Source organism: Oryza brachyantha, chromosome 6 (genome assembly GCF_000231095.2).
Source record: "Oryza brachyantha chromosome 6, ObraRS2, whole genome shotgun sequence".
NCBI lineage: Eukaryota > Viridiplantae > Streptophyta > Magnoliopsida > Poales > Poaceae > Oryza > Oryza brachyantha.
The window spans coordinates 14,751,304-14,767,624 of record NC_023168.2 but is presented as its reverse complement, the minus strand read 5'-3'; the positions used below and the strand labels follow the sequence as shown (position 1 = coordinate 14,767,624).

The 16,321-nt window shown below is 36.8% G+C and overlaps 1 protein-coding gene across 1 annotated transcript; it reads right to left on the bottom strand.

Annotated features, from left to right (window-relative positions):
• Window positions 1-7,963: 7,963 nt before the first annotated feature.
• LOC102721453 (probable inositol oxygenase) lies at window positions 7,964-12,466 on the bottom strand. Its single transcript, XM_006656104.3, has 11 exons — window positions 12,339-12,466; window positions 12,042-12,144; window positions 10,849-10,930; window positions 10,055-10,259; window positions 9,354-9,413; window positions 9,141-9,193; window positions 8,891-9,013; window positions 8,695-8,764; window positions 8,510-8,588; window positions 8,336-8,417; window positions 7,964-8,204 (listed from the first exon to the last, which is right to left on the bottom strand). Exons 1-11 carry the CDS (start codon window positions 12,367-12,369, stop codon window positions 8,178-8,180), a joined length of 915 nt encoding a protein of 304 aa, XP_006656167.1. The 5' UTR covers window positions 12,370-12,466; the 3' UTR covers window positions 7,964-8,177.
• Between the last annotated feature and the right edge of the window lie 3,855 nt (window positions 12,467-16,321).

The window sequence follows — 16,321 nt, the reverse complement described above, 5'->3', positions numbered from 1 at the left end:
TTTGCAGATGAAAATAGTTTTGAATAAACTTTTACATACATATTTTTAATGATATAAAAGCAAATGATGAAAAATAAACTATAGCGAAAAACTCGAATCGACTTTAAATTTAAAGTTAAAATTTAATTTTTGGCTTATAACGAACCAAAAAACAGGGCCTTTATCTTTACAGTTCTGTCATAAAAAATGTAATGTATATATTCTAATCGAAGAAATTTGCTACACCTCTCTCTCACTTAGGTCTGATAGGTTCATAGTACAATTTTACCACACTAAGCAAGTGAAATGGCCCTATTACCCTTTTTATAGTACAATCAGTTCGACCTAAAACAAGTCAACAATGTGATATTTTTGCTGCACTTCTTTTTTTTGGTCTCAAATTGAGTCGTAAGTTGTCTTTATTTTTTGCTGCTCAAGCTTGAAACACATGCCAGGGGTTATGATAAAATACGTCTTACCATTAGGCACAATGTGAAAGAAAGCTATATGTAATGAAATAGTGAGGTGTGGTTTAGTGGCTCGAATTAGGAACGGAGATTTTGAAAACAAGAATCAGAGTACATATATGGTTGTGTTCTTTTTAGGTTGATTATTCTCATGCTTTTGCAAGGCTATGGTAAGGTCCAAACACATTGGTGTAATTGTTTGATTTTTTCATGGAAAAAGTCAAACGACATATTTACAAAAGAAAAATATTTTATGAATAAAACTTTTATATAGGTATTCTTAGCAATCTAAAAACCAATGGTAAAAAATAAATTTCAACGAAAAACCCAACTTTAAATTTATTTTTAAAAATTCAAATTTTGGCATATAAGCATAGATAGAATCGAAAAGATGAGAGTTCGTGAACATGTTGGATAAGGTAACAGAAATTACTATATGGCTATTTTGCCAATATTTTGTTGATAATAAAATTCAATTACTACAAACCAAATACTATGCATAGGTGGCAGGATGAGAAATCACAGATTGGTTAAACACCAAAACTAATAAGAATGCCGCATTGATATATATATATAACACTGTAAGCCTCGATGATGGTTTGTGAGTTTTTTTTGGGCAGGGGGTGGGGGGGGGGAGAAAAGTTGCATGTCACCAGCGTGAACAGAATTAACAATTGCAAATTTTACCCCTCATCTTTTTCTTATGCTTGTATTTATAAGTTAAAGTTTAAATTTTCAATTATAAAATATAGGGTTAATTTTACGGTTTTTTCACCATGGTTTATTTTTCTGTCTTGGTCTTTAGATCGCTAAGAATACGTATATGAAATTTTTATTTACTAACTATTTTTCATTTGTAAATATGTCGTTTGAAATCACCCCTTAAGCTACAAAATAACCCCAGAATAGAGAGAGAGATCTGGTGGATAATCAGTTTGCCTTTTGTATGGATCCATCCTTTTTGCTGGTGCAGGTCTGTACGGAGATCTTATTTGTTTCTTACGTTAACGAGCTGTTTGCAAAGGCATCATGCATGTACAGTACTTGAATGCATCTATCACTGGGTGGTCATTCAACAGTACTAGCTCCTATAGGATCATTGTGTGATGCAATGCTATACCGTACAATAACTTTGTACGACATCATGGTGGGAGACTTTCTGAATGTATCATATAAATGCTCCTTTCCATAGAAGGCCCCTCCTACTGTGTGCTGTACTCTATGCGTCTGAAACTAGTATTAAACTGATGTATCGCAGTGCTACGAATGTAAATAGATCTTTATCTATATTTATAGTATTGTGTTGTGTCACGTCTTATTTTAGATTTACTCATGGTTGGAATAGACGAGGTAATTAGTTTCACCAACTATTACTTGAAGTCCTTTGAGATTAATATTAGCACTTTTATTTTTTATTGGTCTCTTAAGTACAAATTTAACTAGAAAAGAACAAAGATAACAAATTTTCATGTACACCGAAAAAACCAATTTATCATGCAGTCCCTTCATCCTATAGAAACTAAACCTATGCAGGGATGTGACTCCTCCTATTCCAACAAATCTAGACAACCCCTCTATCTAGATTAATGGTACTGTGGGGTCACATCTTACTTATCTTTAGTTTTTATGGGACGATGGGGTACGTGACAAAAATATATAAAAGATGCATCTCGTAAATAAACTATGCATCAAGGTATAACAAGACAAAAAAGGTTATACACGTGGTACTGCCTAACTTTTCTTAGTTTTAAATTTCCTAACTCTTCGTTTATCTGTCATCACTATCAATGCCTCCTCACGCTTTGTAGTTTCTAAAATATACAATGGTAATTACTGTTCACACACTTAAAAAATTATAAAGTCTTAGAGCTCCTTTGGAATAGAGGATTTTTCATAAATATTGGAAATTTTCCTAACTAGATTGTTTGGAACATAGGATTGAAGCTAGCTAAATTTTTTTTTTTGGATTTTAATCCTATACGCTAATTCCATAGGAATTTTAAACGTGAGATCCAACCTTATTTTAATTTTCCTTTGAGAGTTTCCATGCTTCTTCCCCGTTTATCTCTAGAAACAATCCAAATTCCTGTATTATTTTCCCTTGAGCTATCCAAACACATTATCTTATAAATTCTTGTGTTTTGTATTTATGCAGGATTTACTTATACATGACATCTCAATCCTACAATTTTTTTTCTGTTACTGTGTTTCAAAAGTCCTGCATTCCAAGAAGCCCTTAAAAAAACACCATAGCTATTGATCCCACACATTTATAGGGCTTCTTTTGGAATGGGGGATAAATGAAGAAAAAACAGAGTATTTGGGATTCCTTAGGATTGGCTACTGTGCACATGTTTGGTTTAAAAGAATTTGCTCCCCTGAATTCCATGGGAACACGATTCAGTACCCATGTTTTCACAGGAAAATAGAATCCAGCCCCCGACCTCTTTGAAAGAACTACTGTACACGAAGATGTACACGAAGAAAAAGATGATCTCCAATGCTTGGTATTATAGTACAATGACCCATTGTCAGTGGAAGAGAATGTGATATTAATGGTAGGATTTATTCTAAAACCAGATGGGATTACTATTTAGTCTAAAATTCCTGCATTATTCGATTCATATGTTCCAAACACAACATCCTATGAAATTCCATGTCTTCCGATCCTCTGTTTCATATGTACATTCTATATAATTCGTATACGTGTGTTTTTTTCTATTTCTTCGTTATTTATACCATATGTTGCAAAGAGACCCTTATCACTATTATGCATGCTAAGTAGATGCACTCGTGAGTGTATGTGCATATACGAATCATCTCTCATAGTGTCTCTTTGAGATGAACCTCCCTATATAAAATTTTCCCAAGATAATGATATCCTTACGCCGTGTACCGCTGGATGTCACCAATGGTAGAGTTTTTTTTTCTTATGTTTATGTTTAGAAGCTAAAACTTAAAATTTAAATTAAGAATTAATTGTAGTGTTTTTTCATCGTAATTTACTTTTCAGTCTTAATGTAATAGTATCGTTCACAAGTTATTTATTTTTTTAATCGTTAATTAGTCATTTTGTCCCTACTTAATTTCATTTCAGTGAAACAGCGTGACCGTCACTAACGCGTCCAGTGCAATGCCTCTGCCTTCACACGCCACTATCACCAGGAGTCCACTACTCCACTTTCTCTGTCCGTGTGTGTGTGGCAGCCTGTTGCACAAGCACTCAGTCTGTCAATACAAATAATGGTGCATGATTCTGTAGTGAGAGTATGCACACGCACTATAAAAATCTGGCCCTTATTGGCCTAATAATTGCATATAATATGATCACACTGGCACTAGCGGTAAGCCGTTTTAGCTTGATGGGAGAGGCCGACAGAGGGATACGACCGAACAAAGTTGAGAGATGATTCACAGAGAAATTATGTTTTTATAGCTATTTAATAATATAAATAATGAAATTAACTATTATAAAATTAAAAATATTTTTTAGAAAATATGATATTATAAACTTGTATATAAAATCTTTTTTAAAATATATGTCGTTTAGCGGTCATGAAGGCAGACACGCAAAAAAACAAAGAATAAAAAACTGAGAATAAGTTGACCCAATGAGATTTTGCTGTAGATGCAATGAAAAGGAGGTGGACCTTCTCGCGTGGCACTGTCGGCTTGGCTCCAATGGAAATCTGCACTGATCGATCGAGAATTATTCAAGGCGAGATAACGGGGGATAGTTTTTTTATTTAGAAAAAAAATCAAATGATCTATTTGCAAATAAAAACTAATTTAGGAACAAAACTTTTATAAACGTGTTTTTAGCGAGCTAAAATTAAAACTAAGGCTAAAAAGTATACTACAATAAAAAAAACTTTAAATCTACACTGAAAATTGAATTTCTTAATGCGGCTTCTAACTTTACTGACTGATTTTTTTTTCACACAAAAGCACGTGCGATGTGTACGTAGCAAGAGTACCACTGAGACTACCACGAACGTGCCAGTAGTACTTCCTAGTAGTCATTTCGAAACTCATGTAAGGGGTGTGTATAGTTCGATCGGATATCAGAAATGGTTTTCAAACAAAAATAAAGAAAATGAATTTCATAACTTGTCTAGAAATCGTGAGACGAATTTTTTAAGCCTCATTAATTCATCATCAGTATATGTGGGTTATCGTAGCACTTATGGCTAACCATGGACTAATTAGGCCTAAAAGATTAGTCTCACGGTTTTTCCCTAACCGTGCATTTTTTTTCATTTAGGTTTAATGCTCCATTTATCTGTCTAAATATTCGATGTAATTTTTTTAGGAAATTTTTTTTGAAACTAAACCGGCCCTTAACTTGTGCGCCTCATCTTTTTAAATATCAAACACTGTTTCATTACATATATTTTTTTCTTTGTTCACTAACAATTGTTTCAAAAATTGAAATTTTGAAACACAAATAAAACATCATTTTAAAAAAATTTCAGGATATATTATGAAACATCGAGTTTTCATCTATTAAAATAATAACAACTCTGATTCATCAAAAGACAAAAATAAAAAACATAAAAAATCACCATAATATTTTGGTTTAATTCAAGTGAACATTGAAAAATTATTTACCGAAACACCGAAAAATTCATAAAAGGAGTACCGTTTCAAATTAGTCACTCCTCCTCTCTTGTGGTTATGAAACAACATCAAAGTACTTTGTGCTACGTCTCAATCCAACACGAAGAAACATATAATTTTATTTTATTATAATATAATCATGTATGATCACGCTATAAACGAGTTAATTATAATGAGCAGAATGGTCAAGACAGATCATAGATTGGAACCTCTGCAGTGCTTTTCTAGTAGGATTGAAAGACTTTGTTTGTTCGGCTCAATTAATTTATATATCAATATATACATGTCTAGATTTATTAGTATATATATGAATAAAAAAACATAAAGTCGAATATAAGATAAATTTGAGACGACAACGAGGAGTGGGTTTGAGTATGGATGGAAGTAACGCAAATCTCAATGGGAGTTTTATGAATAATAAATAGGGTGCTACGTACATATTTTTGATGATGTAACAATGTATTAAAAATGTATTAAAGAAGAGAGAGATTAAATGAGTTTCATGTAGATGAAATCTTCTATGCACTGTAACCTAGTAAGCAACAATAGATGAAACTATACATTAATAGAGTGATGTTTTATCCTAGTTTTAAACTTTTTAGATGACATGTTACTCTAGACACATAAAACTTACATCAAAAATGGCCTAATACCCACGAATTTTATGATGGAATCCATTTGTGTAACTTTACACTTCTTGCAAAAAAAAAAAAAAAAGCTGCCGGATGCGATGCAACTTGGGCAATGGCGCCATCGTGTGCTCCAACCTTGGTGGGACTGGAGCGGACGGAGGCGATCTCGCACCAACGCACCCAGCCCAGCAGCCCGGCACAGCGGGTGAGGTGGGTGGTGGACGGCCTGCTAGATTTACTTTTGCAGGTAAGGATCAACGACGAGGCGGGGTGCTACATTTTGCAGTGATCGGATGTTCCATTTTTGACATTTCGTTTATGTTTATAAATGATAATAAAAATTTAAAGTTGGTTCTATATTTTTTTAATCATAGTTTATTTTCAACTTTGGTTTTAAAATCACATTTTAAAATCACAGATATACTGAGTCGTCTACTACAAAGGAGATGGTTCGGCCGCCGTCCACCTCGCTCTCGAACGTCGCGGTCGTCAAGCAAAACCCCCCAGAAAAACGGCCCAAGAAGACGTACGACCGGCCGACGAAAAGCGGGGCGTGGTGTTCCAAATCGCAAGGGAGGAGACGACTTGTTGTTTTAAATTAATATATAAAGATTAAAGAACACGTCCTTTGGATTGGATGACGGCCAACCTCTCTCCCCTTTTTGTCCTTGTGTTGCCGTGAAAAGCTGGCGCCGTACATTGTTTGGGCGTATACACTACCTGCTTCTTTCTCTCTTTCGCACGGTACTTTGCTACTGTATACTGTAGTAATCCCAGGTTGGACGCCATTGATTTTTTTATACATGTTTAACTATTTATCTTATTAAAAAAATTATATAATTATTAATTATTTTTATATCATTTCATTTATTATTAAATATATTTTTATGTATATATATATAGCTTTATATATTTGATAAAAAGATTTAAATAAGACAAATAGTCAAACATATATAAAAAATCAACGACGTCAAACATTTAAACATTTAGCAAGAGAGAGGGACAGTACTCCGGAGTACTGTTTACTCGGTCCGGTTCTCAGAGTAGGGTACAAGTAGTATTATGCTGGGATTGTACTCGCTTGTTTCTCTTCCTCCTCGTAACCACAGTCGTCTTCTTCATTTATTTTTATTTTTGTTCTTGTTGTTATCGGATTTTTTTAAATTATCTGATCTTGCGATAATTATTTGACGGTATAAAGGTGGCTTCCTTGTCTAAAAATAAATGGTCGAGTTAAACTTCTTTTTTAAAAATGAATGATGAGATGAAAACGTTTTATATATAATTTTCTTTATGAAACACGTTTACTAGCCTGATAAGCGTGCCCATAATAATCCATAACGTGGCTTTCCTCGAATTTAATGTGCTATAAAAAAGAAGAAGAGGAGAGTATCTCCCCTCTACATAGCACCTTTACATTGCACTACAAACCATCGGGCCATGTTTGCCTAACAGGTTTGTAAAATTATACTTCCTCCATATTTTTTTTATATAACGCAGTTGACTTTTAGGTCCACATTTGACCATTCGTCTTATTCAAAAAAATTATAAATTATAAATTATTTTGTTATAATATGATTATCATTATAGGAACTTTAAGTATGCATTATAATTTTGCATATTTGGATATAAATTTTGAATAAGACGAATGGTCAAACGTAATCGTAAAAGTCAACGGTATCATACATAAAATATGGAGAGAGTATAGTTTTGTATACACTTGAAGAGTAAGTTTCAATCTTGGTCATCCTTGTCCATTATTCTCCACACATTTCATCTTAAATCTACATTCATTTCTTCACAATCCCACCACTCATAACTTGTTCTATCCAAACATTTCACAGTACCTTATTATACAAGGGCTATCAGTCCATTTCTAATTTGTCCTAGAAGGATCATTTTTTTTTTGGAAACGACCAATTTCTATTTTTCTATTGTAAAAGTTGACAAAACACGTCTTGGTATTTCTTTTAGAAAATAATTTCGCAAGCTTAAACTCTTCAAGCCATATACTTCACCATTGATCTTTGAATCAGGCCCATTTCAAAACAACTCAGTGTTCATCTCACCACAGGAAAGTATGAAAATAACTTGGGCCATCTTGTACAAAACTTGGGTCCCATTTCATCTCGTCCCGGAAAGCCCATCCAGGCTCAGTTCATCTCATCTTTCGCCATACAGCATGCAAATTTGCACACACATCCAAAGCTTACTTTCTCAACTCTTTGGCAGATTTCACCTTTTTGAAACATGCAACTTCGTTACTAGCCAGTAGATTTTTTTTTTTTTTAAAAAGAGGCACGTTTGCAAAAGAACAACCACTGTCAACTTTTTATTCCACGCCCATGGCTCAACAAATGGTGATCTTCACATACAAAATGGGTACACTTACTATATATGAACTTGTACAGCCAACTGAACTCTATTACAGGATAATTTGGAATAAATCTTCTTGTTCTCTCTTTGCCCTTTTCAGTGTTTACCATCTCAACTTAGCTGGGAAGTACTGCAAGAGAATTCATAGAAAGAAGAAAAGAGTTCATTTCTTCAGGTTGTAGCTAGGACAAAGAAAGGATGGATGTTTCAGGCTTCAGAGAATTCAGAGGAGATGTGCAGGTTTCAGAGTTCAGATCATACCTTGTCGATGAGTGACATGTAGTAGGGCTTCACCTTCTCAACGTCTATCCTCACATTGCTCTTGCTGTACAGGTCGTACTTGCTGCAGAAGAGAGCATTCATGGTCAGTAAATCTTCATTTCTTTTTTTCATACACTTGGATAGATTGATTGGTGATCGATGTGGTGGCTTTACTTGAACACATGCAGCCATTTGAGGTTCTCCTTGTCCTCATCGTTCATCAGATGCATGTAGGCTCCATGCTTGTGAAGAGCTGAAAATCATGTGAAATCAATCGCAAGATTTAGCTAAACCGTACTTAAAACTTATAGTTCTCTGACAAAATGAGAAGAAAAAAAATGACTGTTCGGCGAACTTACGGTAGAAGGAATGATATCTGATGATGAACAGCCCTGCAGAAGGAAGAGTTGTCTTGTTCTCCTTGGCCACCTGAGATGAACAAGAAACAAGAAACACCTCAATAATTCAGAAACAAGCTGCAAATTCAGTACCAGAAAATGAAGATTTGCTCCCATGTAACAAATCGACAGGACGATGGCGATGAACTGGGCGTACCAGGTACATGTAATCGTCATGGCCCCAGGACATAAGCACATTTTCAAGGCCACAGCCCTCGGAGTAAGCCCCAAACTTGGTGTTGAACTTTGGGTTATGGTAGTCAGGGTTATCCTTGAAGTACTGCACATTTTCAGACACAGTTTTCAGTTTCAGACTAAGTTAACAACAACAAAAAAAAAAAGCTCACTGTTTGAAGATCTGCTATCTTTTTTATCTGCCTTGAACAGCTTGCTCGATGCGTTCTTACCTTGAAGTGGACGTTGCATTCGTCGAATGCGCAGCCAACGGGAAAGGTGTCGCCTGAAAGACGATGCAACACACATACATAGAAATTTCAGATTCAGAGATGGATGGAACTTCAGCTAATGTCGCTAGCTGAATCTGAATAAGTTCCAGTGAGATGATTGATGTGTATTATTGATGTAAATTAAGCTTGTTGTTCGTGTGTGCTGTTTCTTACCGACAACTGCCCACTGTGGAAGCTCCCCAAAGCTGGGATGCAGCAGCACCTTGCCCAGATCTGAAAAGAAAAAAGAAAATGTAACACGTCAGAAGTGTCATTGCTTTTTTATGTGACTAATATCCAGTGAGATTGTTATGAACCATAACTGATTCTACTTATATCACTGCATCGTGCCTAATTTTCTTATCCATCAGTGGTAGGATCTGTGCGTCAGTGACTCACCGCCTCTTACATATCGTCATCATTTTTTCACTTGTGTTTATACTTATAAGCCAAAATTTAAATATTTAACCTTAAATTTAGAGTTAATTTATGGTTTTCTCATCGTGGTTTATTTTCTAGTTTTGGCTTTTAGATTGCTCAGAGCATGTATATAAAAGTTTTATTCACAGATTATTTTTTATTTGTAAATATGTCATTTGTTAGTGACCTATTTGTGTACCATGTAGAACCTATTTGTCAGCGACGGTTGAAGGTGACTTTTTGGGTAATTACTATGATAGTTATTTTTTTATGAAGAGTTTTTTCTACCATTCTAAAAAAACCTCTAGTACCACACACTTTTTAGGGTAAGTGTAAAAAATTAGTTATCTTGCGTATAATGTACTTTAACATATCAGAATTTTGCACTAAAATTTTTAATATCTCGAGATATTTTTTAAAGATAGTAAAAAGAAAAACCTTTACGAAAAGGTTACCGTGGATGAGGCCGGTGAGGTGGAGCCAGTCGTCGTCGGGGAAGTCCTTGCGGATGGCCTCGGCTGTTTGGAGGAGGTGCTCGATCTGCGGCATGTCCAGGTCCGGGTCGCTGTCGTCGATGAACTCGTTGAGCAGCTCGATGCACTCCCACACCCCCATCTCCGTCCTCCCCAGCCTTCCGTACTCCTCCCTCATCCGCCTCACCTGCACAATGAGCACCAAAAAAGAAAAGCAGATACATGTATGAGCATCCTTTTTCCTTTTTATTTTACTTGTTGTTTAGGATATTAAACAGTTCGATACATAGATAGTTGTTTCAGTCTAACAAAAAGTAATAAAAAGTATCTCGAGGTACTGTTACCTCGCGGTAACAAATCGTTTTTGATTGTTCGATCTAACCGTGCACATTCTACTCAGTTAGATCCAACAGTAGTAAATGATTTGGTACCTCAAGGTATCGATACCTCGAGGTACTTTTTGTTAGATCGGAGCAAATCTCTGATACATATATGTCATGCTCATGTTCCACTCTTGTTTACTCCTTCCATTTACGAATAATTGACACATGGAGGCATTATTTCTTTCCAGAGTTTGTTCATTCGTCTTTCTTAATATATATATATATATATATATATATATAAAATAGCATGAACGTTTATGTAAAGCTCTCATTTATTGCAATCTAATCATTTTAAGAGTAATTAAGTAAAGTTATATCTTAAAATGGAGAGAGTGCTTTACCATGATTATCTCTTTGTAGAAAAAAAATAAAAAATGTTAGAAATATACTTACAAAATCGTAGGTCTGGTTGATGTGGTTGATACGGTAGAACTCCTCCACCGTCTCCTTCCTCTCCGACTCCTCGTCGTAATTCCTGCAATTACACGTGCCATAACGATCATTCTTGTTCATCCATTTTTTTTTATGAAGAAAGATCCAATTCCGATCTGTTCCAATGTCGTTGGAGTTCTTTCAGGATCAAACTGAAAGCACACGATTCCTGAAGAGGCGAAAACGATGGGGTCCAGAGGAGGAGTAATCAAAACGGCCATGTCAGTGCAGCCACGTAAAATACCACGTAAGGCCGTCGCGTTCATAGGCAGGCAGACACGCAGAAACCTGTGATCGATTCTAAGAAAATGTTGTTTGACGAAATCCGGGAGTAAGCAAGCTTAAGCTAGTGGTCAAATCTATCTTCTTCTCATCAGAAACATTCAAAACTTCAATTTTGAAGTTCGATTACGAGTTTTGAAACCACAGACAACACATGCACGAATGTTTTTAATCTCTAGATTACTAGTTTTAATCTGCCATAGCTTAAACTCCCTCCTGCCACCTGAAATCTTGGGTTAATTTTGGAATGATCACTTAATGCCATGTCATGACACAAGCAGCTTTTGTCGGTACTTGAGAGAAGTAGAGATGGAGAGGGGAGAGACGGAGCATCTCTGTTTGGTTGATTTAACCCCCCCCCCCCCCTAAAACCGAGTATTAACTGTGGAAAAAAATTACTTAATGTCATTGCAGGAGACAAAAAGCTTTTATCGCTTGAGAGAGAGAGAGAGAGACTGATTGGGATTTGGGAGGACATGGTGAGACAGACAGAGAGGTGTACCAGCCGAAACCAACAACCACACGATGGCCACACGTTTCTTTCATTTCGAGACGTGCCCATGTTTTTGCCTACCAATTCTCTACTAGGAAAATAACTTGCTCCTCCCGTCGCAAAAATATAGTAAAATTTCTAGTTTAAATTTGTACCGCAAATATTGCTAAATTTTAAGATGAAGGGGATTTCTTTTTCACAAGGAGTAGTAAAGATACACGATCAATTGTGCAAATTCACTTGAAAATTGTTAACCTCGCAGTCACTCTGTTTTGCTCTGTTTTTTTGTTACATAGGCCGCTGACCATAAGCTGAGAAGCCGGAACATGAGATGATGATGGAGAGAAGAGGAAATGAAATGGCGGGAGGGAAGGCTGACCTGAAGTTGTTGCCGAAGGCGTTGGACTCCGGCACGACGAAGCCGCCGTCGAGCACAAGCTCCACCGCGTCGTCGCCGGCGGCCTTCCTCTCGCCGGCACCATCTGCAAGCGAACGCGGCCCGGCCGGACACCGTGTCAGAACCTCACATATCCATGATCCCGTCCATGAGCATTACTGAATCTTGTCTTTCCTCATGGATCCAAGAACAACCACAAGAAGAAGAAGAAGAAGAACAAGAAAAAGAGAGAAAGAAAAACCAGAGCAACAAGGAACATGAACGGCATCATGAGCTCACCGAGGTGAGGCTGCTCAATGGTGATGGTCATCTTGGTCCAACCCCCAAGCTAACCACGGTCTTGATTCTTTTGGTCAAGAGCAGATGAACAGCAAGCAGAAGCACAAGTCGAGGAGCACGGCAATGGCGTTTGCTGCTTCTGCTTAGGACGAAGAGACCCAGCTGTGTTTTATAGCCGGGGAGGGAAAGATTCAGAGATACTGCCCGAAAGCTGCCATGTGACATATTCTCGTAGCAGCGATTATTACCCGTTAGTATCTGTGTTTTTATACGAGATACTCCATTCCAAAATACATTTATTTATCAGTTTTTGAATATAATGTTTGACTTTTTATCCTATTTAAATTTTTTTAATTAATATTTTTATTATTATTAGATAGCAAAAATATAAATAGTACTTTACGCTTGACTAATTTTTTTTAGCTTCTTTATAAATTTTTAAAATAAAATAGATATTCAAACGCTGAATACTAAAATTTAAAAATAGAATCTTTTTGGCAGAGATATCAGTGGCGTTTATCCTGTTTGGGTTTCCTGAGAGGGGTGGTGCAGGTGAGTGACTCAGCCATGGCGTGGAGCTCTGTGGCTACGGATGACAATGACACGTCACGCCACCGGCGGTCAGTCTGCATCTGCTGTTTTGTTTCTTGTTATATTGCGTTGTCAGCAAATTGGGTTATTATTCTGTATTTAGTCTCCTTTCCTCTTATATTTCGTCTTAGTTTTTTTTTTTTGTGGTGGTTTGGCTGTCTAGACATAGAAACCAAATTATTAAAGGAAAAGAAAGTTGTTTGTTTAGCTGTTAACATGTATAGTCCTACATGTCGGGATTGTTTAAGGTGCCTATTGTACAGAGGTTTTCTTATTTGTACCGTCTTTTGTATTAGAGCGATCCTTAAGAAGCTATTAGGAGATACCAAAATTTCAATGTAAAATTTTGATACCTAGGTGCTAGAAGATATTAAATTTTATATTAAAATTTTAATGTCCCTAGTACCTACTCAAGGACCGTACTCTTTACGATATCTTGTATTACCTTCGATTGGGTCTACATATATAGTTAAATGCATGCGTTTTTTAAAAAACCGTAAATTTATATATGTTTCCTACTATAGGTTGATTTTATACTTGATTTTTTGGTGAGGCAGGGATGTCAAAAACGTCTACATACTTTTTTTTTACATATTTTTAGAAATTTTCTGAAACAACCAAAAATATATAAGGGAGATGTCACCCTCCCATTTAAAGCGTTAGGAGGAGTACATAACATCTCGAAGAGGAACCATTATGGCATTATGATGTTTTCCCCATAAATTATTATAGCTAAATTATAAGATAAAATTTAAATTTTCAATTCTAAATTTAGAGTTGATTTTAGAGTTTTTATAGTGAGTAATTTTACCATCCTTAAAAAGGTACAAGGAGATACCATTGTTTTCTATGAAAAATTTAGTATCTGATAGCATCTACTTAGGATGGGAAAAATATTTTTTTTATCATAGGTTATTTTCTATCCTTTGCTTTTAGATTTATAAGGAACACATATAAATTATTTTATGCTCAATATATTGTTTGCATTTTTCCCTAAAAATGCTAAACATTGACCCCTTTTATGTTTTGTCCCATTTATTTGTCACACAGATTTTATTTTTAGAACAATTCTGTAGGATCGTAAAGGGCCTTTTCCCACCTCAAAAGCTAGCCATTGAGGTGAGGGGCTCCCCCACTTATATCTTAGGTCATTTGCCCTCCACAACCAACGTGGGACTATTCAACAATCTCCCCCTTCACACATTGGTGTCCTTCAGTCCTTCACCGGCTTCTTCACCGTATCCAGGCTATCACCAGCCCACGGTCCATCAGGTATACAAGCCCCGCATCCTTGCAGGCACCTACGGTTCATCATGCCTTCACACACTGTGTCCATTGGGCCAGAGATGTTAAACTAGCCAGGCTCTGATACCACTTGTAGGATCGTAAATGACCTTTTCCACCTCAAAAGCTAGCCATTGAGGTGAGGGGCTCCCCTACTTATATCATAGTTCCTTTGCCCCTCCATAACCAATATGGGACTATTTAACAAATTCTAGTTTGTTGAAGTAGAAGAACAATTCCTCGTTAAAGTAAATCATATGTTTGAGGCGACGATGAAATAACATCAATTTTTAGGACGTACCACCTCTATTATAAAACATTAGCATTTATGTGTGCTTTTTCAACATGTATCTACACAAATAAATATCCACGTACATAAGCATAAAGGATAGAGAGAGAAGGCACTAGCATAGTAGCATCACAAATTGATCTTCGTAAACTTAAAAGTTGATCCTCATATAGCATCAATAAGAACTTGTTTGGATCAAAACAAGTCCCTGAGACTTAAAAATCAGTAGTCCCTTGAAAGGGACTTTTAAGGACTTTTTTCCTCTCTTTCTATGCGTTACTCCTCTTCTCTCCCCACTTCTCCCCTCTGACGCCTGCCCGCCCGCCCGACGGCGCTACCCCCGCCCCACTCGCCGACTGGCGCCGCCCCCGCCCCCACCCGCTCGCTGGCTGACGCCATCCCCGCCCCCTCTTCTCTCCCCTCTGCCGCCTGCCCGCCTGATGGTGTCGCCCCTGCCCCGCTCGCCGGCCGACGCTGACGCCGTCCCCACCCCCACCGTCTTGTCGGCCGGCGCCTCCCCCACCCATCCGTCCTCTCTTCTCAGTGGTACTATAGTATTTGTACCATATAGTAAGACACTTTTACTCCCTCTTCCCAAACAGGAGGGACAAAAAAAACCCTAGAGACTACTGGGAAAAAAGTCCAGGGACTACTTAAAAGTCCCTGAATCGAAACATGCCATAAGTCTTACATATATATACATGTACGGTCCATAACATCGACAGTTGACACGCCAAGCTAGCCGTGCTGCAGCCAGCAGCGCCTCATTTGCTGGACTACCATTCCAGCATGCGTGGAGACGGCGATGAGCTTCTGGATGCATGCTTTCATGGTGGACGTCGGGGAAGAGGTGGCCGGGTGTTGACGTGCACTTTGGCACCAACAATGGATGCTTGTGCCACGGTGCAAGGAACATAGCCAATTCTTCTTTGCGAAAAAAACTACTAGTGCTAGTATCTGAATTTTCAGGTGGCTTTTGGATCACCAAGATTAAGTGTAAATGGTTTACCATAATTAGTTATCTGTGTTAAGTAGACTACCTATATAACTTTGAATATAAAAATCGTCCTAAGATTAGTTAAATGTAATTACATTATAATTTATAATATGATTATACTGTAAGTATAATATATTAACTTATAATGTGACTGTCAGTGTCGCCAATAGCCATGGTGACGATGGCGTATTTGTCAACAAGATGGGTTGTCCAAAAATCTGATTCGCCCCAATTCTCTCGAAGTAAGATTAGAGAGATATAGGTTCCAACTTGGAGAGGCCTGGACTGATAGCAGGTGAGAGCGTGCACACCGAGTTGAGATCATCGTAACAACCACCTCCATCTTTTAATTTTTATTTATACTTATAAACCAAAACTTAAATTTTTAGTCTTAAATTTAGAGTTAATTTTGTGCATGCGTGTGGCTTCTGTATCCTTCTTTTTGAACTTCACAATTAGTGTAAATAATAATTTTCACCACGGTTCATCGATCTTTCCTGTCAATTTTCCATACGCGACTAAGCACACACATGCTGAACGGGTGTTTAGGTTTAATTAATTGGACCAAACACCTACTTAAATCTAACAGATCCTGCTACTGTCCCCACAGGCATTCGCATCGTTCGAGACAGGGACGAGTATCCCATATGCATCCATAAACTTATCTTTCAGGCCTCGCAATCATTTAATCCATCGTTTTATAACGTAAGATGTTTGTTTTTTTATTTATAATGTTTTATTATTTATTTTATTTAAAAAATTATGGAAATATCATTTATTTTGTTTGTGACTTACTTTATTATCAAAAGAACTTTAAGTACG